We start from the raw sequence: 26,124 nt of genomic DNA on the forward strand, positions 1-26,124 counted from the left end.
GTTTGTTAAACTTTATAATTCGTTAACACTTTAGCTTTCAAAATAAAGTAAATCCTTAGCGCCAAAAAAATTCCGTAAACATTATAACTTTCAAAGTTAGTATTAATCTTGTCATTAAGATAATAATAAATCGTCAGACCATTAAATATTAATTTGTTCGTGAACTTTACATTCAATACATTAGATTTATAATTCGTTAAATCTTAATCCTTTAACTTTACTTCGTAAAATTAGTTATAATTGTTTGAGATAAATTCCGAGTTAAAATCCGTTAAAACTTAAAGATAATATAATATTATAAAACAACAAAATACTACTAAACTAATGCATTGTCCCGTTAACCGTATATATATAACCTTTTCAATCCCGTTAGTTAGTCTTTAAATTTTTGTATTTTTTCTCAATTATACTTCGAGAAGTTCAAACGTTTCGGATTCTTTAAACGCATTTTAGCTTGCTTCGGTCTCATTATTGTACTATTGGCTTTTATTACAATATTATCTTCGCATTCAATATGAGTTTTTCACAACCCCTTTTTAAACGTGTTCATATTTTGGGGTAGCATATGTATCTTATTACAAATTCAATGTATTACGATTTCACTTACAAACTACAATTCACTATATGGATTTGCGTGTTACTTGATTACTTGCTCGAATTTACTTGCACGTAGTAGCCTCAATAAGTATGATCATACACCCCCCTTTGCACTCAGGCCCATTTGTATCAAGTGGAAAAGGTCCACATTATCCGAGTACGTTGGTTGTTACCAACTGGAAAGCACCTTACTTGCGCGATTACCCGAGTACGTTGGTTGATATCAACTGGAAATGACTTTACTTGCTCGTTTATCACTTGTCAATGAATTGTATAATTCTTACGTATTATGTCAAACTGTGGAAATTTCACCAGCTATGTTCATAGCTGACTTTATTTTATACAAATGTTACAGGTGTAAAGATGCGAGGATGAAATTTAGAAGACACATAGCATGCTTATAGGATATTCAAAGAAAACATATCATTTTGTTTATTTATTTGTTGCAACTTGTATTATTTGATAAACTTATGTTACATGATGATTTAAATGAAATAATGTTATTATGGTAACCTAATAGTGTCATGTGTGTTTGAGCAATCTGTACGTCACACTCAGGCGTTTCCGCTTTAGTCGGGGTGTTACACAGGGTTTCGAATCGGAGTTTTCTTTTCACAAGCAGGTTAGTCAGGATCTGTTACGATAGCGATCGGAGGAGTTCTGTTACGATAGTAGGATCAATCAGCAGCCAACGATATAGGGTTCTGTCAGCAGTAACTCAGTAAGTAGATCGACTATTACGGTTCCCGTTCTCCGTGTTCGTAATTTTGTGGATTTTGGCTTTTGTGATTAAAGAGCTATAAAAGGTGATAAAAGTCAACATGTGTTACAAATCTTTCACGGCAATTAATTTTCGTGGATAATTCCAAAGCATGCACAGGTTACCTAAAGAAAAAGTTGGGTTCGCAAATTTTGGTTTATTCCGATAAGTGTTTTTTTATTTAAGTATAGTTTCTTTTCATCGGGAAATTTTATTTGGTTACGAAGATTTCAAGATAATACAAACGAGTCAGGTTCAATTCAGAGTTCGTATTTTGTTGGGTTAAACGAGTAAGGTTTTAACCAAGGTTTAATTTATTTTGTGAGCAAGTTGGTTCAGTTCTGAAAAGTTGTTCGGAATTGATTGGCTTGTATTTGTTTCAAAGAAGTGGAGCAAGGGGGTTCGACGTCAATGGCAAGTGACGAAGAAAGACCGGTAATCCAACCCAAAGCGAGTGGGGGGATATCACTACGGGTTCCAAAGTTGGATGGAACTAGTTATATCACATGGGCGATTGTAGTGGAAGCGATATTGGATGATCAAGACCTATGGGAAATTGTTCAACCAGAAGAGGGTGCGGTTATTGATGCGAAGAAGAATAAAACGGCAAGATCGTTTTTGTTTCAAGTGGTGGATGGTGATATTCTTCTTCAGATTTCTCAATACAAGAATGCCTAGGATATATGGACGGCTTTGAAAGCACGGTATGTTGGGGCCGAGCGAGTTCAAAAGGCTCGACTGCTAACTCTGAAAAGTGAATTTGAGAAACTCAAGATAGCAGAAAACGAGATTGTTGACGAGTTTGCTGGGAAAATAACAAGTATGGTTTCAAAGGCAACGAGTTTAGGTCACCTGTTCGAGCAAAATGTCTTGGTGAAAAAGTTATTGGATGCGGTTTCCAGATAAATATTTCCAACTCGTAGCCTCAATCGAGCAAAGTGTTGATCTCAATAGTTTGATGTCTGAAGATGTTATTGGAAGACTTAAGGCATTTGAGGAACGTATACGAGGGAGAGAGAGCGCTTCAAATTCACAAGGTCAGTTACTTTTCAATCGATAGGAAAGTGGTTATAAAGGCAAGTTGTACGATCAGTCCGGTAGCCGAGGTAAAGGTTGGTCGAGTTCACAAGGGCGTGGAAGAGGCCGTGAAATCGGAGGTCAAGACCGAGAGGATGAGGATCAAGATGGTTGTGACAACCGAGATGATCAACATCGTGGGTCAAGATATATGGGTCAAAGAAGAACCAATGATCGTCAAAGAGGAATAAAAGATAGATCACAAGTTCAGTGTTACCGTTGTAATGAGTTTGGTCACTTTGCATCTATGTGCCCGGAGTGTATGAAGAAAAAGGAAGAATCTAATTTACACAAATTGATGATTTTGATCCATCTTTATTTATGATTAAAGGTTATCAAAAAACGGTTTTTCTGAATGAAGACGGTTTGATTCCAAAGCGTTTCGAAACCGAGCCGATGGAGAAAGATGTTTGGTATCTCGACAACGGAGCATCGAATCACATGAAGGGTAATAAAGCGTACTTTTATGAATTGAATGAACAAGAAACCCGAACGGTGAAGTTCGGAGATGATTCTTGCATTGATATTCGGGAAAAAGGGTCGGTCTTAATTGAAGGGAAAACGTGGGAACAACGCCTGTTGACCGATGTCTACTACATCCAGAGCCTACCGCAATATCATAAGTCTTGGTCAAGCAACGGAAGGTGGATGCGAGATTCATATGAAACATGATTTGTTAACCATTAAAGATTATACATGTAAGCTTTTGATGAAGGTGACAAGGACCAATAACCGATTGTACAAGATTAGCCTCAAGATAGCAAGTCTCGGTAAACGAGCTAGCATTGGAATGAAGAATTTTGAAGGTCGGGATCTTCAAAGAATTGGACTGAAAGAAGACAAGCCAGTTACAAGTCAGATTCCAATCAAAGATCCAAGTTCCACAATTCAAAGTCCAAAGAAGGGTGTTCAAGAAACTAAGTGCCTGGTCAAGAAAGTGATTCAAGCCCAAGGGAAGGTGTCTGATGATCAAACGAAGCAAATGTTACTTCAAGCTAAGTGGAGCCCAAAGAACATTGCAAGAAATCAAGAAAAGCCTCGGGAGAACCAAGAAAATGATGACAAGCGTGAAGTTGAAGATCTGCCAATTTCGAGTAGGAAATTAGGGGGTGAGTTGGGTGAGTCGGATACAACAATTGGGGGGGAGGGGTGATTGTTGGCTCAATTGTTGTTTGACCCAAGCGTAAGGCCCAACCCAAGAATTATTATGGTTTATTATATTTGGTAATGTCTTGGCTAGCAAATTAGGTTAGTCTATATAAGCCGAGTTATGGTTAGACATTAGAATAAGAAGTTGGTGCAACCGAGTTAGGGTTCATCAAGAGTCAAACTGAGTTAGGGTTTGAGGGTTTGTAATCAGTTTTTTGAGTTAGATTTTCTGATTAATATAAACGATAGTTATTCGTTTATTTGTGTTTGATTATCGATCTGGGACTTGAGATGATACCTACTCGATTACCTGAACCCATTAGGGCGTATCTATACAAAAATATTAATAGAATATAAAATCTTTAAAAAATGATAAATACCACGTTGAGTTTGTTAAAAATTTGAAAATGTTAAAAGCTATAGAATTTACAATGAATTTAAATATATAATATTTCAACACATTTTTTTAAGTGAGTTTAACCACTTTGTCAAAAAGTTATGATCATCCCCTCTCAATCTTCTTTAGTTTGTAACTAGTCACGTTTAGGGGTGTCCGAGATTTCTTATTTGTACTTTCTTATGACTTTTTCATAAGTTATAAGTTATAACTTTGTGACTTATTAAAATTTTCCATTCACATATTATGTGGTCCCAAACACCTTTTTAACTTTTCAATAAGTTATAAGTTATAAGGAGGCAAAAATAAGGAATTCCAAACACCCCCTTAGTTCCCATAGCTTGGTTGTTACAAAACATTGTATGTGAAGGAGAGGAAAATGGAAAGAGCCATAACAACTCAACAAGGGATTCATATACCGGTGTGCATGGATCACTTTTAGATTAAAACCGGAGTTTTGGTTATTGAGTTTCTGAAAATCATTCGGTTTTGGCTTCTTGGTTTAGGTCCTGTTTGATATTGGTTTTGCTACTTAGCTTTAAATGTTTGGGTCAAAAGAAAAAAAATGGCTCAAAAATAAATTTTGTCCTTAGTTGTTTTTGTTAGCTAACTAACAACTGATTCATTGTTACAGATTTGGTCTAAAATGTTTTGGTTGCATCATTTGTTTGTAAACGACTTGAAGTACAAATTTAAAAATGAAAACATTAATTGGTTCGGGTTGGCTTATTATTTTTGCTTTAATTGCATGCAAAACTGAATCGAAAGCTCAGTTTTTACAAAAACATAAAAACCAAACCATTGGTTTTTATTTGAGTTCATTTATGTTGGTTCGGTTTTTTCGATTATTTTGGTTTTGGATCGGTTTTTCGGTTTCATACATACTTTTATATTCATATATGGGGAAATTGAATATGGGGCTGTTACACATCTAACTTAGATGTGATACCAATCAAAACTACGTAGTTTTGATTAATCTAATTAAAAATAATAATTTATCCATTTTCATTCCTTGTTTTCCCTTCACAGATCTGGCATTTCGTGGTTAACAATTCCACAAATCACAATTTTGTTCACTAGTTTCTGGTTTCTACTGTCGAGTGATTTTTATTTACGTTTGCCTATTTCAAATGAAGAAAATAACATACAATATGATATATAATGTTGAACAACAGAAACCTAACTAATTGACCTTTTTGTTCCAGCATATCGATTTGGACTTTGGAGAATGAGGAAGTAATTCTTTTTTGGAAAATTGGTTTTAAATAATCTCAAATATTGCCTATTGGCAAATAACAGTCACAACTTAACACTTGAATTGTGACGTTACCAACTAAAGGTGTATTTGTTTTTAACGGTCCGCGACTAACGAAACCTTAACTCCGTTAGTATGATGCTGAGGTGGCAAGTCATGTTGTCAAAAAAAATAATAATAATAATAAAAAAACCTTATGTGCCATGTAAGTGGGCCCCAATCCCCACCCTTCCTCTCCGCTTTCTTCTTCTTCTCCCCCCTACCCCCCTCCCCCCCCCCCCCCCAATCCACTTCCCACCACCGTCCCTAACCTGCAACCACCACCACCTTCTTCCTCTTTTCTGCCGCCACGCACCACCACCAACCCATCACTGCCGCTCAGCAGAAGCATCCGAATCTGAAGCCGTATGAATAACAAACTCTCCCTTAATACTCGAACCCCTCTCAATAAGCTGTTGAGGAGTTCTAACAAACGGATGGCGTCCAGCAATGGGACGCACACCTGTCGCTTGCGGGACCGGATAAGCAAACTCAAACTTATCCACATACAAAAACTGCCCCAGCTGTAAGTGATTAGTGAGAATAAGATCCGTGCTTTTGTCGGAGAGAGAGACGTAGGTGGAGTTAACAGAGTTGGAGAGAGAAACGTAAAACCCGTGGTTGGGCCAGAGGTCGTCGGAGCATGTGGGTACGATGCCGATGACCTAGAGGAGAGGGGAGCGATGGTCGCGGGTGTAGGTGTTCAAGGAGTTTTAAGAGGATTCCGGGTGTAAGAGACGCCATTGAAATGGGATTTCGAGGTTTTGTGTTGCAGATGAACTTAGTTACGGTGATGGACGGTGATGGGTTGGTGGTGGTGCGTGGCGGCATAAAAGAGGAAGAAGGTGATGGTTGTAGGTTAGTGACAGTGGTGGGAAGTGGATGATGGGGGGTAAGGGGAAGAAGAAGGAAGACGGAGAGGAAGGCTGGGGATTGGGGCCCATTTCTATGCCACATAAGGGTTTTTTTTTGACAACATGGCATGCCACCTCAGCATCATACTAACGGAGTTAAGGCTTCGTTAGTCGCGGACCGTTAAAAACAAATACATCTTTTGTTGAAACCGTCACCAGCCAAGTGTTAAGTTGGGACTGTTATTTGCCAATAGGTCATAGTTAAGATTATTTAAAATCAACTTTCCTTCTATAATTTGATTTAGATAGTGACAATAGAATTCAGTTAAATTTCGATGTTTTGTAGCGACTAGACTGACAACACTCAAATTAATTTATATACATGTGGAGGGGAAATAGGAATTGAAAGTGAATAAATTAATTTTTTAATTGGATTTAATCAAAACTACGTAGTTTTTGATGAGTTTCACATCCAAGTTAGATGTGTAGCAGCCCCATATTCACTTTTCCCTTCATATATACTAATGGTGTTAAAAGGGAAAAAAATAAATAAATAAGTGTGACCATTTTCACCCTACGTCCGACCCTAAATAATTGCTTTGATGCAGTTCTTGAAAAACTAATTACGTAATTTTGGCCATCTTTTAGGATATGAATAATCAGATCATGGATTCGTTCTTGAAAACTCTCCGAGCCTTATGCGATTGAGAATTTAGTGAGAACATTGAATTGTTTCAGTCTGAAGAGCAACACAATTGTTGTAGACATCAAGCGTTATACAATCACTAAAAGACAACATAATATGGGCTCGGCTCGGCTCGGCTCGGCTCGTTTGTACTGCAAATGAGTATGTGTTTTAGAATAAAGCACGACTGGTATAAACATAAGGCAATTGACTAATTGAGAATGAAGCATGGTTCCCAATTTATTTTATTTTATTTTATTTTTTTTGAAATATAAGGGGAGGCAATTGAACATACTTTAAGAAAGCAATTAGTTATTGCTAAGAATTTGCAAAGATGATGGTCATTAACATAATAATAATAATAATAATAATAATAATAATAATAATAATAATAATAATAATAATTCTGCTAGACAAGTAATACAGGGTGTAAACACATTATACTAGACAAGTTCCAATTTTTTAGTTCCAGATTGCAATTCTATTAAGTATGATGAAATATAAACCAACATCATACGTAAAGTATCAAGGTATAGAAAACATTGAAAAAAAGTAAATTAGGAAAATGTCAGTCTTCAAAATGTACCCAATTTGATCAAGAACACACACGAGTTATTAAGCAAAAGTGCTCATTAAAACCCATTGGATTAGAGAAATTGACAATTTGGGGATGATCAGAATAGACTTTCCAGTGACCTAATTTGCTTAATTGCAATAAGTGACTATGTTGAACTGCAAAGTTAGGCACATGAGTGGTACTTGCCACTTACACTAACACAAAATAGCCTTACATCTTATTTATCATCTACCATTAAGCTACTTAGCGTTGATACATTAGAAAGGATATGATAGCTACTCTAACGATTGATACGTGCTACAATATTAGTTTTAACGGTTAATTACATTATCACGTCATGTTGTTGGGTCAAAATTACATATACTGGCCCTTATAAAAGTTGTTATCCTGTCTATACTTTCATCGTCTTATTTTTATTTATGGTCAATCGTCTTAAGTAGAATTTTTTTTGAAAGGGGGGTCAGGTTACAAGGGATAATCACAAGGGGGGCTGAAATTTTTTTTTTTCAAAAGAGGGGTTACCTCCCTTTTTAATGGCGGGTAGCTTTATATGTAATAGGGGTGTCAGGTGGTGACAGGGTACGAGGTTCTCCCCTCTCTTAGAAATGGCGGTGAGTTTGAAAAAGTGGTCTCCCCTTCATTGGCAATGGCGTGGACTGCAAAATGATACTCCCCTTCCTTTGTAATGGCGGGAATCTGAAAAAGGCATCTCCCCTCAATTTGTAACGGAGGGGAGTCTAAAAAGGATGATATATCTTTCAAACGTTGAGAACATGTAGCCATTCAACAACGGTACCAGGATTAGATGTTTGTAATGCTGCAATGTACTCCTGGTACCGTTGTTGAATGGCTACATGCTCTCGCATGACCTTCTGATTGTTTTACGTTTAAATTTGTGTTTTGTGCATTTTGCAGTCCTGGTACCGTTGTTGAATGGCTACATGTTCTCAACGTTTGAAAGATGTATCATCCTTTTCAGACTCCCCTCCGTTACAAATGGAGGGGAGATACCTTTTTTAGACTCCCGACCATTACAAAGGGAGGGAAGTATCATTTTATAGTCCACGCTATTGCCAATGAAGGGGGACCACTTTTTCAAATTCACCGCCATTTTTAAGAGAGGGGAGAACCTCGTACCCTATCACCACTTGACACCCCTATTACATATAAAACTACCCGTCATTAAAAAGGGAGGTAACCTCTCTTTTGAAAAAAAGAATTTTCCAGCCCCTCTGTGATTACCACCCCTAGTTTCCTGGCCCCCCTTCCAAAAAAAATTCTCTTAAGTAGAATGATTAAACTACTCTTTATTATTCTTGTCACATCTGAACATCACTGGATGGTTAGAGCCCTACCTCTGCCTCTTGCAAATACATGATCAGTAAGTATGTCGCATTTCTTTCGCGTCAACATAAAAAAAATCCGTATATACACCAAAGTCCTATAGTAAGGTTAACATACCTCGACATTTAAAATTCCTTTTGTGTACTTGTTACCACAGCAACCATATAAGTAAAAAGTGCCCATTGATTTAAGCACGCGGGAAGAAAAATGGACACAATAAGTGATCGTCGCTATAAATGAACTAAAGGTTAATTAAGAAAACAATGCAAGATGATTGAAGCAATAATAAAAATGTATAAATCCATTTATGATATTACAAAAGAGACAAAAATATTAGATGATAAGGATTTTAGTTAGGCCTTGCAAGGTTGTTAGTTTAAACTTCGAGTCCACCCAGGTTTTCATCTCACCATATGTTACACAAGAGAGTTCTGCTCTTGTGGTGGTACAACAATTGTCAACTGGTAGCCGACGGTGTGGTTTCCCAGGGGAACGGTCCAAGACAAACTTTATAGCCAGCGTGGGCACGATTAAAAAAATATGTCATAACCAGAGTGGAACAACATGACTCTCCAAATTTAAGAAGTACGGTGATAAGAAACACGTTTGAAAAAAATTGCTAACAGGGGAAAATGAAATACGTTATACAAATTACCAAGTTCTAATACGTACACAGCCAATGAGAATAAATTAATGAAAAAAAAAAAAGAAACTAACAACATCATCATTAGATCGATGAGATGCAACTTGAAAATGAGGGGCTTATTAATAAATATTATATTTTTCAATAGAGACACATAAAACATACTCACCCTCATGTATTGATAGTTGTAACTTATCTAACTTCTCCACGTATCATACCATAAGAACTCTCAAACATCATTTGACTTTTCATAAAATTAAAAAGTCATAAGAATATAAAAATAAGGAATCCCAAACACCCCTAACATGCATGTGGTGTGGGATCCTTCATCCTCCTTAGGTACAATTTTAATAAACTTGTTTTTTACATATTTCATGCAACATTCTTCAGATTCGTGCACCTTTTGCCATGTGTATGACCTAATGACACTGGTCCCGTTAGTTCTGTGCACGGTTAGCTTCAGTCATGGCCGTTTCCGAAACCGATACTTGGGTTATGGGAAAACCCTAACCAAAATAGATACTTCACCGTACCATAGACAAAATATAAGTGTAGTTGGTTAACAAAGATACTTTAACCGTAAATTTGTTTAACCATAACCCGATCGGTTTGATCGATTTTCGGGGGTCCCATCCTATCTTAAAGTAGTTGAAAGAAATGGCCTTACTCCCAACCAATGGGGTGCCGAAAAGTCCTTCCGACACGCATTGTCTTTAATCGTTGGGGCTCTGCTACTATACAAGCAAATTGAACAAGAACCCATGTGATAAACACGTTTTCAAGTGAAAATGAACCTTGTTAATTGTGCAAAACAACTTTAGCATGCACGATCCTTTATGTATGGATGCTCTTCGCCAAACTAGTATATTTTCTATAGCATGCACGTCACCATGGTGTATTACCCTTTTGGCAAACCTTCAAGCGAACTATTCATGCCACATACGAGACACCCCCGTGACATTGATCTCACCACCAACTTGGTTCACATGAGTGTGCCTCCTCATTAGGTCAATTACCCTATCACTATTGTACAAAACATCAATAAAAACTAACGTAGGAAAGTGGCCTTAGCACACCAAATAGTTTGATGGGCTTAACACACTTAAATACCACTTAATCCCTTATCACATACCCTTTTTTACGGGCCCAATGAGGTGTTCTTCAGTTGCATAGGGACCAACCTTTTTTTATATGCGTGTACTATTCACTGGTTTTACCATACCTCCGATTAATTACACTAGTGATTCCAACTCTTGGCGAGTGGGTGCCCTTTTGGCACACACATTTCCTTAGTTCTTAGAATAATCCCAAAAAGAGAAAACACTAGTGATAAAAAAAAAGAAAGAAAGAAAGAAAGAAAAACCACACACTAAACTGCATCACCAAATATACTTAAAATAGGGGTGAGCTCGGTACCGAAAATAGCGATTCTGAAAATCATAAAATCTTGGTATTAGGTACCGGTATAGAAAGATTCGGTTCGGTACCAGTATTGAAGGTAAAAATTCGGGAAATACCGGTACCGGTACCGTACCGATCCCGAAACTTAAAACTTTAGTACCGATTCGGTACCGGTACCGAATTTGCTCATCCCTAACTCAAACCTAAAAGTTTTACACATTTTTAAAACTAGATATCGTTACATTTATAGGTACATCCTATAAATAACACACCACTATGTTTTTATTTAAAGCTTAATAACTTAACTCATCTTTTTATTTTATTTTTTCAAATATTTTATTTAAGGGAAAATTCCCAAAATAGGCATTTATGAAAACAAATTTCTAGTTTTAAGTACCATTTGCAAAAAAATTCTAGAAATAGGTATTATAAACTAGTCATGACGAGTAGTTTGTAGAAACCAATTAGAACTTGCCAAGTGTCCTTAAACTAACCGTAACGAGCACGTTCACTAATCATTTACTTGTCACGACTAAATAAGTTTTATGCCTCGTAATCACGCCAACGAGTAATTCATAAGTCATTTAGTCGCGACGAGTAGATTATAAGGTTAAAGTAGTCGCGACGAGTTAATTACTAATAAACTACTCGCGTATGAAATGTAAACCGGATAAACTAGTCGTCGCGTCTAAAGGACTTATGAATTACTTGTGGGCGTTGATTACGAGGCATGAAACTTATTTAGTCGTGACGAGTAAACGATTAGTGAACGTGCTCGTTACGGTTAGTTTAAGGACCCGAGACAAGTTTTAATTGGTTCTACAAACTATTCGTCACGACTAGCTTGTAATACATATTTTGGAATTTTTTTCAAATAATACTTAAACTAGAAATTCGTTTTCATAAATACTTATTTTGGAAATTTTCCCTTTTATTTATTTAATTATATGCAAATTGGTCGGAAGTTGATGGTACCAACGCAATTGCGTAAGGTACATGTATAAAGTAACGTTGACATAACTCGACTTTTGAGGCGTTTGATTCATTTGTACTGTAAACTCATATACAAAAAGGCTTGCTTTACCCATTTATGCTACGTGTTCGACCATAAGATGTTAAACAACGCGCCATAAACGACGATTTTCAAGGACTTTGTGAGGCGCGTGGCAGCCACAAAGCTTTCATTCTCCACTTGGCTTTTTTGTATCTAAACATATACCGGTAGCTTGTACCGTACAAGTGATAGATGCAATACTTTTAGACGAGTTTACTTTTTTATTAGTAAATTAAAAAATTGGTCCCCGAACTACTATTAATATTTAGTTATTGCTTTTAACAATGAGGTGTGTTAATGTATAATAATTGTTTAACATACATTAGGTAGCGAAATGCGTTTAGTGTTAAAAAACTAAAAATGTTCAAGTCAAATTTCCAACCCTAAAACATTAAAGGTTAAACATTAAAACGTTTAGGCTTAAAACCTAAAATGTTCAGGCAAAAACCCTAAAACATTCAGACTTAAAATCCTGATACATTCAAGGTTAATACCCATCACTCAAAACTCAAAATTGATCGATTGAAGCTTTAAATTGATGATTAATTGGATCAATTTCAAGATTATTTGATTAACTAGGTTCAGCAATTTCAATTTCAATTGGTCAATTTGATCAACTGACATGTGAACAATGATTGTTGATCATGACAGAAGAAGATGGTGTTCACGACGGTAGAGGATGGTCGCGACAGTGGATGGTGACGAATTTTTGAACGGTGATGGTGAAGGTAGACGGAATCGATGGGAGCAGAGGTGGACGAAGACTGCCTCGCGTAGTTATGATTTTAGAGTTAGTGTGATTGTAGAAAATCGCCGTCACCTAGTATACGATAACAGATTAATGTATCGGATCCTTTATCTTTAACAATTGCATCGGTGAATGTTGAATGGTGATCCTATTTTCATATTTTATAAATTTACTAGATTTTATCCTCCGTATTACGGGGGTTGTTTTATATTATTCGTTTTTAATATATATATATATATATATATTTGGATTTTAATTTTATTATTGTAAAAAAGTTAATAATTAATATACTTGATGTTTGATGATTAAATGGTTTCACAAATAAATGATAAGTTATAATCCGGTTTAAATGCTACCTGGGTTTGGTGATACCCATTACCCGTTTATTTTCTTTATTATAAATGTGACATCTGTCAATTTCGGGTTATTTTATATTTGTATTCTTAATGTAAACCCGACCCGTTTTGTATCCCGAACCTTTTGATATTATCAAAATGATGAATTTTATGTTACGTATTTGTTTTATAGTTGTTGGATCTAAAAAAAACACCCTTTTCGGTTCTTAAAAATGCCACGAAAACACTCAAAACGAACTCCATGGACTAAAACTACCAAAATGGAGACTTAAATGACCCATTTGTAGTTTGTGCTTTCTTGGGTCTATAACTAACTCATTTTCATGCAACACCCTTCATGAAAGACCCATTCAACTTAACATATATATACACACACCCATCTTCTTCATTTGTGCTTGCTCATTTCCTCATTTTTCTCTCAAATTCTTGAATTATAAGGTTGTTCTTCATAAGCTAATCTTTCATTTTAACTAACTTCTTAATACTTAAAGCTTGATGTTACAACATATATATAATATACACTCCTTGTTTAACTTCGGTCTTTCATTTCTCCGGTCTCGGCCGGTTGAAATGTCGGGCTAGTAAGGCAAGGTTACATGGAGGACTTTGTAGTCATTGTTTATATATTTAACAAATCTAACCATGTAACTTGTTATACTTGCTTAACTTCTGCATATTTTAGTTTATTGTTCATATTTGTAAAGTTCCATGGTATTGGGTATGTGGTGACTAGCCTCGGTTTCATCCCGAGTTGAGAACCGAACCAAAAACCGAACTTTTGTTTAAAAGCTTTATTGTTAACTTTTTGAATATAAAACTTGAGTATTATTATTTATAAGTAATTTTACAAGTTCCATGGTAATTGAGTACGTGATAACCATCCTCGGTCTTATTCAAAGTCAAGGACCGAACCAAAAACCGAACTAGCATATCAACAAAAAATAAAGGACCTTTAAGTAATTTCCTAAATTATTTCCAACTAACAAGACAGCTCGCTTAAAATGCGCCGGTAGCGCACTACACTCCTTCATCCTCTCCATCCATCACTCACTCGCAGACCTCACATATATGCGTATGCACCTATACGTATATACAAATCCAATATTATAACCCCCCGTGTCTAATTCTCAATTACAAATCCAACTCAGATCAGCCAAGTCAAACTTTCCAAATCCAGTCGTCAACCGAACGCTTAGGAGCTCACATTTATTATATTACTTATCAATCAAACATACATTGTATGATCAGATAGCACCTAATGGATCCACCGATAATCAATGAGACTTCATTCTCAGCTGCCAATCCTGCTGCTTACAGTTTGACTGAGATTTGGCCCTTTAATGGCGGTGCTAATGAGGGCTTAGGGCTCAAAGTGGTCGGTGGATTTGGGGAAAACAATAATAATAGGGATGAGATTGAAGAGTCTTCGGTGACGGATCAGAGTGGTGGCGGGAGGAAACGGAGAGATGCGAATTCGGAAGATGAATCTTCGAAGCTTGTGTCTACTAGCAGCGCCAATGATTTGGTAATTTGTTAAATTTTGTTTTGATACTATTAAGTTAGGGATGAGATCGGTACCGGTATCGTGCTGGTAATGGTGCAGTTGAAAATACCGAGACCGAATGGTACAGATTGTGTTTGGTTGGTATCAGTTGAGTATGGCATCGGGATCAGGTAAAAATACCAAAACCATACGGTACCGATACTAAAACATGAAAACAACGAATAATGGTACCGGTACCAGTTGTGTTCGATCAGTCGGTACCGGTATTCGGTAAAATAATGCCAATCCCTAATTGAAATTAGGGCTATTTTAAGGGTCTTATGAGTTTAGAATCTTTTATGCATTATTGTGATGTTTGACTTTTGGGATGTTCAAACAGAAATTAGGGATGGGCTGTGTACCGTACAAAAACATAACTAAACTGAAAACGACGAAAACCATATATCGAATTCCGTACCGGATTTTTCGGTTCGGTATCGGTACCATTGAAAATACTGAAACCATATGTTTGGCACCGATACCGAAAACATGAAGAAATGAATAATGGTACCTGTACGGCTGTACCAGTACTGATTGTGTTTAATCGGTACCGGTATTTGGTAAAACATGCTCATCTCTAACTTAAATTAAGGCTATATTAGGGTCTTTTGAATTCGGAATTTTTAATGCATTATTGTGATGTTTGACTTTTGGGATAAAGTCTTTATGTGATGATTAAATTGATATTATGTTGGCATTTCTTCTGCCGATTTTTCTCACAATTTAAATCCAGATTAGTTATTTTAGATCACCAAACATTTGCTACTGCTACGTGACACTTTGTTGAGAGTTTGTTTTAATTTAACCACAAACAGAGAAACTCAAATGGAAAAAGAATGAAGAAATCTGAAGATGAATCAAGTGGGAAGACGGCTGCAGCTGAGAAGAACAGTAAACCGTCTGAACCGCCTAAAGATTACATCCATGTTAGAGCAAGAAGGGGTCAAGCTACCGATAGCCATAGTCTTGCCGAGAGAGTAATTGCTTTCAAAATTTAGCGATTTGATATTTGATTTATTGTGTATATATTTTTATTACATACTCGTTTGTTTCCAGGCTAGGAGAGAAAAGATTAGTGAAAGGATGAAAATTCTTCAAGATTTGGTCCCGGGGTGCAATAAGGTGTGCATCCGTGACGTGTTTGTATTTGTAATAAGTTAAATATTGTTTGGTGAGTGATTGCTAATCTTAATTGATTTTGTTGCTATTTATTAGGTTATAGGAAAGGCACTTGTACTTGATGAAATAATCAACTACATCCAGTCACTACAACATCAAGTTGAGGTACTTCTTACAACTTCTTTTATATTAATTTTATATTTACAACGTGGTGCGCCTAATTTCTGAAAACTTTTACTCTGCTTTTAATGTATTTGATGTGGTAGTTCTTATCTATGAAGCTTGAAGCTGTAAATTCAAGGATGAACTCTCCTATTGAAGGGTTTCCTACAAAAGAAGTAAGTATCGCAACACCTTTTATCACATTTGACATTTATTCAAGTTTCCTACTTTTAACTTTTTTGTACCAAACCGGAATCGTACATACAACATACATTGCTTGTAGCAAATCTGCTATAAGTGAATAAAGCGACAAAATAATATCGTCTAGCTCGAGGACCATATCCTCATGATCTCTAGAGAATCATTTGTAGCCATTTGCAGTCTGCAACAAATCTACAAATGAGTTTGATGAACTTTAGGACCACACGCTTTTGTCATACTCAAGATTAATCTTGTTGTATGAAGTTTGGACCACCCTGCAGCACTTATGTGGATCTTGTTTTCACTTGCTTGGGTTATTATTGCTTTACTCTGATTCCTTGATGACTCTACCTTCTGACTTTTGGAAGTCAAACAAGCTATTATTTAAATTTCTAATTAGCAAAGAGCGTTTCTCGGTATATAAAAGTTAATGTGCCAAATTGACGTATATAGAAATGTTTTTGAGGTGATAAAATTAAAATAAAATAAAATTAATGTCAGATTTGGAGTTGGAAAGTAGTAGGTTTGACTTTTTAAGATGAACAATCAACTTGCGAATAATATAACCTTTGTGTTAGCAGCTTGGCCCACCACAGTTTGATGCAACTGGACTTCTGTTCGGGTCACAAGCAGCACGGGAATTCGGTCAAGAATCACAACCAGAGTGGCTCCATATGCAATTAGGAAGTACCTTCGAAAGAGCAACATAAATAAAGTCAACATGAAGCATGTCGTTGTTAGTCAACCAGAAACTAAAAAAATCCTGCATTAACAGTGGAAATGTGAGACTTTCTGAGGTATGTAAGATAAGATTCATATAATATATGAACTTATATCATATTACTATTGATATTTAAGCTTTGTATTATATCAACTGTAAAAAATTGCATTTCTGGTCAACCCTGATTAGACCAAAGACTTTTACATGTTCTGTTATTTTTCTTTGACTGATTCTGTAAGATGTACTAGTTAACAAACTGTTGTACTCTCCATGTTCGATTTAAACGAAAGTATTTAAATAGTGATGAGAAAAAGAACACATGATATAAAAGTATAAAACATACTGGGACAACATAAATAACAATAATTTCTCATATAGTGGAAGTCAATGAAGCTGAAACAGAAACTGAGATAGTGAGGAAGCTTTAGAAACCTAAAAGAACACATAAGAGGAATTAAACTGTTTTAAGAGATTAATGTTGGTAGTTAGCATACAATGAGAGTTTAGGTAATTGTTGTGCTTATGTCCTCTGAGTGACACAACTTTCTTAGATGCTGTGCTATCTCTGTTAAAAGCTCTGCACCCCTTTCACCCTTTTGAAGTGTCAATGCAGTATGCTTTGAGAATCCACTATCTACTTCTAAAATTCTTAATCTTTCCTTAATTTGAGACACCTCTCTTTTTAAGGTTACCCTGCTTTCTTGCACTGCATGTCAACAATTAAAGCTTTAAGAACTAATTAAGAAGAAAAACATAAATTGTTTTATCATTAGTATAGGATTAGTACCTGTGTTTTCATCTTCATCTTCCAATGAAGATGACTCAATGTGGCTTTCAAGATCCCTCAACATACTGTAAAGCTGATGCTCTTCATTATCAAAATCTAACAATGGTTCCTCATATATGTCCCCTTCATTTTCTACTGATCTTCCAGAGTGTGGCTCTCATCGTTGAAATCTTTTAATGAGGCTGCGTTCTCGTTTCCAAACGGGCTTGTGTAATTATTCTCAGACGGGGTCATGGGCTCAGGTGCAACATCGCCAAAAGATGAAGAAGATTGAGACCTCCACTCTTGATAATATTCATCAGCATCTGCTTCACCTTCACATTCATCCATAACTACTTTCCTAATATCTCCATATCTCCCTCTGTAGCTCTCAAGTTCTAATTCCATAAATCTAACATGTTCATCTCTCTTAGCTAACAATTGTTGAAGTATTTGAATGGCTTCTTGATCATATTCAGCTTGTTCTTCCATCATTCTCTGATACTGTAACGCCTCCATTTGAACCGATGCTTTCTCCTCTTGCAACCGTGTGATCATCGCCATTGCATTGTTGGCTGCAACTGCAGCTGCGCTCCTTTCTTCTTCTAGCTCCATTGACAATGTCTGCAGCGCCTTCCGATCCATACGGGCTTGTTTCTTTAACTGTTTGAGACATGAATCACCATCTCCCGATGCTTCATCGTGTGTTTCTAACAACAAATCGGCTTCTTGTTCTAACAACACCATTTTGGATGCTTTGCTAGCAAATCTTGGACTAATCACAATTGAATCCGTGAGCGGGACCGCAAATAATTTGTTGCTTTTTAGTAAATTCGGGGTTTTGCAAGACTCTTCGTTTTCCTCGGTATCTGGCGTTTCTAGTTCGCTATCGGATATAAGTTTTATCTCCGTGTATCGTGGCTCCTCGGTTTTCCATGTTGGTGTGAAACATGTTATCGCCTTTGGAGAAATTATAGAACCCCGAACGTTTGAAAAGCTTATGGATAAATCTTTAGAAGAATCTTTTGTTTTCAACAGCTCGCAACAACACGAACACCTTTGCACATCGAGAACGCTTTCACTATGATCGTTAAACCCGTCATTCAAACGGGATTTATGTTTTTCGGTTGCAAATGAGAGAAGACAACTGTCACACATGTAATGAATGTCAGAAAGTTTTCTATGAACATGACAATAAGCCAAAGATGATATGTCCTTTTTGTGGCATTCACATATGGATTCATTGTAGTATGTGTTCGGGGCTTTACGCACGAGTGCATGGTCAACGCGCGTGCAAAGCACGCATGGTGGCTCCAACTCGAAGAATTTTGCAAACACGCTTGAAACAAACGCTATAAACCCGTCAAGGTAAAGAGATGCGATCAATATCCATTCGAGAATGGCCCATAACAGGAAATGTGTAAATCCACCCATTTCTTCGATGACGAAATTCTTGATCGATCTTTTCGATGATGCCATAATTCAAGAAAGGAAGAGAGATTGAATATGTTAATGTGGGAATTTTGTTGGTTGACAGAGAAAGAGATGAAATGATCATGACCTTTGTTAACAAAGTTTTTAGATCATGATACCTCTCTCTGTAGAACTGTTTGGAGAGAGAAAGATAGAGAGAGGTTTGTAGATACTAAACGAGGTTTCAAAAGTTTTGGATAATTTGGTGGAATTGTAAAGACATGTTTTGTTCCCACAAATAGAAGAGGTCTATTAGGGGTCAAGTTTGCCTAAATTAGCGTTTAATCATGGACATAACAAGGTAACAACATTTGGCACACTTGCAATTAGGTGACACGATCTTATGGCTTGAATGTGCTTATTTGTATAGAGATTCAATCTAGTTATATAAACTACATTTGGAAGATTATTATTCATTTTCTGGTAACTAGCAAGAGTTAAAATCACGAGTATCTATTTTAACTCTTTTGTATCGGGTTGACGGTTGAATTATTAAACTTAGGTTGATATTTGAATTATTAAACCTATACTCGGCCCATGTATTTATTCGTGTCAAGCCTGAACACATTTAAGTCGTGTAACCGGACACTATCCGTTTAATTAACCAATTTATCTAAATGAGTCAAATAGGTTGGTGAGCTGTAAGTTGTAAATGCGTATTAAAAAAAGAAAAGTTGTAAATACGTTAAACGAGTTGCCATAAATGGGTTGACAGGTTTAACTAATGAAATAAAAAGGTTAATTGAGCTTGGCTCGTCTAAGTAAATGAGTTATAAAACAGTTATAAAACAAACATGAGTCGTTTAAGAAACCAGTTAAATGATATGATAATTTAATATAATGTTTTTGTCTTGTATGATATAACAACTTGTGTACTCAAGATAACAATACAATTTAGTTTCATCCAACTTTGATAAGAAATGGTATTTAACTGTGAATCTGTGATAAGATTTGATTAATGTTTACTTTACTGAATTAGTTACATGCTTACGTATAATAATTTTGTTTCTATAAATAACCACAACGTTAGTGACAACAACTCTTGTAGCAATGTTAGGAGAAAAGAAGTCCGATTCAGATTCGTATTGATGTGCATATCGCATGAGTTTTATTCTATTTCACTGTACGAATTGCAATCTCATGAACCTCTGGTTGTGGATGAGTTTTATTTATTTATTTATTTATTTTTAGAAGAGGTTCGTGGGCTTAATTCTAATGGGTTATCCGTTACTTGGGCCCATCAACATTAGGCCCTCTTGGGTTGGGCATGATGCATTGAGCTTTGGTCCGATCATGCGGCCATGAGATTAGCTCATCAAATGGAAATACTTGACAATTGGCATAGATGGCATGTTGCTTTAAGATGTAATATTTAATATTTAATTAGTTACAACAAATTTAAGCCTTTTTATTAGTTTGGACTTTAACCTATAATTGTTTTTATAATTTACTTGATACACTTAAAGACATCACAAGACCAAATCCAAATGTTTTCTTCAACAGATTGTTATATAATTAATTTGCTTTTCATGGTGTTGTGACATGGAAAATAATATCTTCGAGATCTAACAATAGATCCGTAAGTCGAAGATCCACCAATGGGGGTATTAATCGTGTGGTGAAATGGTGGCAAAGGGGTTGTTGTTGGCAGGAGCGGACCCATGTATAAAGGACCGGGGTTCCGGGACACTAATGTTTTTTAAAAATTTTTTAGAGACAGTATATTAAATTTTTAAAATGCCCCATATAAATTAGTAGATAGAACACATACTATATATGTTTGATATGGTTTAATGGCAAGTGCTCTCATTTGCAATTGGGCATGTCGCATGTTCGATTCATAATAGATAAGAGAAGTTTGATTTTCTTTTCCCTTTTATGCATTGAATAAAGTAACTATTAATTTTTACTAAAACCTTATTTATTTATTTATTGCTTACCTTTTCTTTTATTTAATTCTTACTTTATTAATCAGGTTATTAGATTATTTATGATTAACTTTTATTTATTTACTTATCTTTTTCTAAGTTTTCCAATCCTTTTAACAAAATATATAAATTAAAAAATTAATTTTTACTATTTAATATTTACATTTAGATTTATTGAATTTGTTTGACTTTTTCCAATCTTTTCCTCAGAATATATAATTAAGGAACATCTTTTGTTGTTGTTTAGAGACATGTTTTTGGGACAATATGATAAAAACAATTAAAGCTAAGTTTTTGATAAAAGATAGTTATATAATTGTGTGGCTTTGGAGGTTATTTATAGTATAAAACAATGTTTATGTTGTAATCCTTCGATTGAAATGTTCTGGTTACGCTACTGATTTTATATTAGCACTTGCATGTTATATCAAAAGACAGCTTTTTGTCAACGTGGATGTCAAAGATGTAGTGGTTTGTTTTCAAAATATGAAAGGTCATAGGAAGGAACTTTAAACTTTGTAATGTTTTTTTTCCCGTTTCGAATGAAATCGTATCTTGTGAGTTTTCTAATGACTAATGATCATATTTCTTTTTATTATGATATTTTTTATTATTTTTCTCATTTCGACCCGACTCGAATAGCAACCGACCCGATAAATCTAAACACCTAAAAAATAGGACCCGTTGGATAAAAATCCTAGGTCCGTCATTGATTGTTGGTGGGAGTAATCCGCTTGTGAAGATAACAATAAGTAGGTTCTTATTGGTTTTAGTACGGTAATGAAGTGAGGAGGATTCATGCGACCACACGAACAACCTTTGAACAAGATCTATGGATAGGGCGAGAGTTTTAAATGATGTTTACACCTTTTGTTTTGTTTTTTGTCTTTTACGTGATGAAGTGCAATACTGCTGCTTTATATTTTCTTACATTTCAATTCATCATAGGACCTACACTAGAAACAGTTTATAAGTTATGAGTGAAACTAGTTATATTTTGTACGTACTATTTTCTGACTATGATTTCCATACAATCATGAGTGTAGTTTCACTCTCAACCAAACTTTAATAATCAATATACATTTATGTTGTTAATAAGAGTGTGCACCTTTTATTTAGGGCTGTCAATTTATGACATGGATTTGTTAACATGATACGGGTTTTAACAGGTTTGAGTTTAAAGTTAACAATTTTCGTGTCTTAAATATGTCGACCTATATAAGACATGTTTAAATTCGTATCCTAACAGGTTAAAGACTTGTTAACCTGTTAGTAACCGGTGTACAATTTAATTTAAAAAATAAATAAATATACATTCTTAAAGTCTTAAACCCAAGTCATTGATAGAAACTAGAAAATAAAGCAGGCTAATTTATTGAATTGAAATGATAAGCCAATTCGAGAAGGCTAATCTCCAGTACAATACAACATGAAAAACTTCAAATAACAGAACAAGAACAAAACATAACGTAGCCTGCTATTAAACTTGTTTAACTGGTGTGTTAACTGCTCCTGAAATTAGGGTTGCTAACTTCTCTTAGGGGGTGTTTGTTTTTTCTTCAAACATCTTCAAGGGAGCTAATGTCTGCAGGCGCGCAGACATTACCCTTGAAGACTGTTTGTTTTTTTTCTTAAAACAGATCTGAAGTTATCTTCTTTCATCTTAAAAGAAAAGCAAGGAAATCTTGCTTAAAACATCTTCACAAAAAAACCTTTGCAGCCACCCTCTCATCCACTGCTCCTACCACCGTCCGCCAACACCACCACCCACCGTACGCCGCCACCACCACCCCCGTACCCCGCCGCCACCGTCCACCACCATCCACCGCCACCACCACCGTCCACCACCCACCATCCATCACCACCACCGTCCACCACCCACCATCCATCACCACCACCGTCCGCCACCACCACCACCATCCATCACCGCCACCACCACCATCCATCACCCACCACCACCACCATCCATCACCGCCACCACCACCGTCCACCACCCACCATCCATCACCACCACCGTCCACCACCCACCATCCATCACCACCACCGTCCGCCACCACCACCACCATCCATCACCACCACCGTCCGCCACCACCACCACCATCCATCACCACCACCGTCCACCACCCACCATCCATCACCACCACCATCCATCACCACCACCACCATCCATCACCGCCACCACCACCATCCATCACCCACCACCACCACCATCCATCACCACCACCGTCCACCACCAACCAAAACCATCCATCACCACCACCCATTGTCCACCACCACCATCCACCGCCACTACCCACCGTCCGCCGCCACTACCACCACCTTCCACCACCCACCAAAACCAAATCGGCATGGCAAGCAAAGACTAAAAACTAGATGTAACTTGAATAAATGACTTCTATCTTGTGAGATAAGTTTGACAGTTATGCAGACAGTATCAGCTTATAAAAACAAACAGTCTTATATTTTCAGCTTGCAGATCTTCAGACCACATCTTCAGTTGCAGACATGAAAACAGATGAAATCAGCTTGCAGACAGTTTATGTCTGCAAAAACAAACAGCACCTTAACCATTCAATTGTCCCGCTATTTTTATGACCCAGTGGATCGACCCACAACCCGAAAATGGATTTAAATTGACCCTGATCCAAGTCTTTGTTCTGATTATTTTTCTTTTGTACACTTGGAGTTGGTTCGTATCAATACTTCCCCCTTGGAAAAACGCCTTGTCCTCAAGGCGAAAGTGAGGAAACTGCTCAGCTAGTAAGTCATAAGACTCCCATGTGGCTTCTTCTAGGGGACGTTACTGCCAAGAGACTAATAATTCCAGAACCGGTTGGCCTGCTTCTGTGACCCAACAATGATCAACTATAAAGGCAGGTTGGACATCAATTTCCCAATCGTTTGTGATAGGTAAGGAAGGAACTGAGTCAGGAGAGAAAGAGCCATGTACAGGCTTGAGCATGGAGACGTGGAAGACCCGGTGAATCTTTGCATCAGTGGGTAATTCGAGCTCATAGGCTACAGGTCCGATTACCCGCTTGACACGATAAGGGCCGAAAAATCGAGGAGAAAGCTTTTCATAACGGCGTTTAGCTAGACTCCTTTGACGGTAAGGTTGAATTTTCAGGAAGACATAGTCTCCGACCTGAAAAGACAGCTCCCGACGTTTTGAATTGGCCTGATTACGCATGCTATCTTGAGCTTTAGCAAGGTTGAGACGAAGAAGTTTTAGCATATCGTCTCGGTCGGTTAGCTGTTGTTCAAGCTCGGCATTTTTTGTTTCACCCCTCACATATGGTAGGAGAGAGGGAGGATCCCGGCCATAAACAACCGAAAATGGGGTGGTACCTGTAGATGTATGATATCCAGTATTGTAAGAGTATTTAGCCCATGCTAAGTAAAAACTCCATTATTTGGTTGTCCATGAGCGAAACAACGTAAGTATGCTTCTAGGCATCGATTAAGCACTTCGGTTTGCCCATCTGTTTGGGGGTGGTAGCTAGTGCTTAATTGTAGTTTTGTTTGGCTCAAACGAAAGAGTTCCTGCCATAAGTTACTAAGAAAAATAACATCCCTGTCGGACACAATGGAGCGAGGAAACCCATGTTGATGAATGATTTCTTTACAAAATATGGCAGCAACGCTCTTAGCAGTAAAGGGATGAGACAAACACAAGAAGTGGGCATATTTACTAAGGCGATCTACCACTACTAAGATGGTATCAAACCTGTTGGAAATAGGCAAACCCACAATAAAATCCATGGAGATATCCTCCCAAATTTGATTTCAGTATTGGTAAAGGTTGGAGTAAACCCGTAGGTGAGAGGGTTTGATATTTCTGTTGTTGGCAAACCAAACAGTGTTGAACAAATACCCGAATTTCTTGTTTCATTTTTGGCCAATAATACTGAGTTGACAAGCGCGCGAAAGTTTTTAAAAACCCGCCATGTCCACCCGATGGGGTGTTGTGAGATTCTTGAAGCAATTTTAGTTTAATATTAGGTAAATCTGGAATGACCATTCTGCCCTTGTAAAATAAAAGCTGGTCTTTCAAGGAAAAGCCAGAAACAGTGGACGGATCTGATTTAATTCGTTGGAGGATATCCACGGTATAAGGGTCTTGTTGAGTCCGACTTTGATGTCGGTAATTTCCACACAATAAGGGACTGATAATGTTAAAAACACACCTGAATGGGGTTTTCGTGATAGAGCATCCGCCCCCCGGTTCTCTTTTCCCGCTCTATGACTTATAGAAAAATCATAAGGCATAAGTTTGAGTAATAACCGTTGTTGCTCGGTTGTGGTAATGCATTGTTCCAACAAGAATTTTAGGGTATAGTGGTTGGTACGAATGAGGAAGTGGCGTCCCAACAAATAATGATTCTATTTTTGAACGGCCAAAACCAACGCCAACAATTCCCGATCATAAGCAGATTTAACCCGATTAGATGGAGAAAATCCCTTACCGAAATAAGCAATGGGGTGGTCTTCCTGAGATAGAATAGCCCCAACCCCAGTTGACGACGCGTCACATTCAACAATAAACGTCTTCGAAAAATCCGGTAACCGTAGAACAGGAGCAGAAAGTAAGGCTTGTTTCAGTTTTGTGAATGCGGTCAATGCCTCACTGGACCAAATAAATCCGTCCTTCTTTGTGAGGGCTGTTAGGGGGCGTGCGATCAACCCATAATTTCTTACGAAACGCCGATAATACCCCGTAAGACCAAGAAACCCCCTGACTTCTTTAACATTGGAGGGGATAGGCCATGATTGTACAGTTGAAATTTTTTCTTGTTCAACCTGCACACCTTCTGCAGTTATAATATGCCCGAGAAATGATATCTTAGATTGCCTGAAACAACACTTTGATAGTTTGGCAAAAAACTGATGATCGTATAATAGCTTTAGCGTTTGCTCTAGATGCGATAAGTGCTGCTCCATGTTCGGGCTGTATACTAGTATGTCGTCCAAAAACCACTAGTACAAAACGACGTAAATAAGGGCGAAACAAGTCGTTCATGACAGCCTGAAATGTAGAGGGTGCATTAGTTAAGCCGAATGGCATAACTTTGAACTCATAATGTCCCGAATGAGTTCGAAAAGCGGTTTTTGGTATGTAGGGATCATGCACCCTGATCTGATAATATCCAGATCGCAAATCCAGCTTTGAGAACACAGTTGCTCCATACAATTCATCTAGTAGCTCATCAATGTTTGGAATCGGGTATTTGTAGCTATAGTGATCTTATTGAGGGCACGGTAATCCACAAACATC

At 37.0% G+C, this 26,124-nt stretch overlaps 1 protein-coding gene and 2 pseudogenes across 2 annotated transcripts; 1 reads left to right on the forward strand and 2 right to left on the reverse strand.

Moving 5' to 3' along the window:
* The first annotated feature begins 14,194 nt into the window (after positions 1-14,194).
* On the forward strand, positions 14,195-16,962 carry LOC143608695 (transcription factor bHLH79-like). Of its 2 annotated transcripts, none has more exons than XM_077083660.1 (6): positions 14,195-14,461; positions 15,295-15,456; positions 15,536-15,601; positions 15,695-15,763; positions 15,865-15,936; positions 16,540-16,962. In XM_077083660.1, exons 1-6 carry the CDS (start codon positions 14,195-14,197, stop codon positions 16,669-16,671), a joined length of 768 nt encoding a protein of 255 aa, XP_076939775.1. In that variant the 3' UTR covers positions 16,672-16,962. The 2 variants fall into 2 exon arrangements, with proteins under 2 accessions (XP_076939775.1, XP_076939776.1); XM_077083661.1 differs by having other exon boundaries at positions 16,543-16,962.
* A 223-nt stretch (positions 16,963-17,185) lies between these two features.
* On the reverse strand, positions 17,186-18,927 carry LOC143608705 (putative myosin-binding protein 6 pseudogene; annotated as a pseudogene).
* A 6,305-nt stretch (positions 18,928-25,232) lies between these two features.
* On the reverse strand, positions 25,233-25,790 carry LOC143608706 (putative mitochondrial protein AtMg00860 pseudogene; annotated as a pseudogene).
* Between the last annotated feature and the right edge of the window lie 334 nt (positions 25,791-26,124).

This window comes from Bidens hawaiensis, unplaced genomic scaffold, assembly GCF_021521415.1.
Source record: "Bidens hawaiensis isolate Kalapana, Puna unplaced genomic scaffold, B.hawaiensis_p1.1 tig00419406_1, whole genome shotgun sequence".
Classification (NCBI taxonomy): domain Eukaryota; kingdom Viridiplantae; phylum Streptophyta; class Magnoliopsida; order Asterales; family Asteraceae; genus Bidens; species Bidens hawaiensis.

Excerpts from the sequence above, each read along its gene's own strand:
- LOC143608695 (XM_077083660.1), top strand. The coding sequence starts at position 14,195 with ATGGATCCACCGATAATCAATGAGACTTCATTCTCAGCTGCCAATCCT. Across the intron at positions 14,462-15,294 it reads CTAGCAGCGCCAATGATTTG|AGAAACTCAAATGGAAAAAG; the intron begins GTAATTTGTTAA and ends AACCACAAACAG. Across the intron at positions 15,937-16,539 it reads AAGGGTTTCCTACAAAAGAA|CAGCTTGGCCCACCACAGTT; the intron begins GTAAGTATCGCA and ends CCTTTGTGTTAG.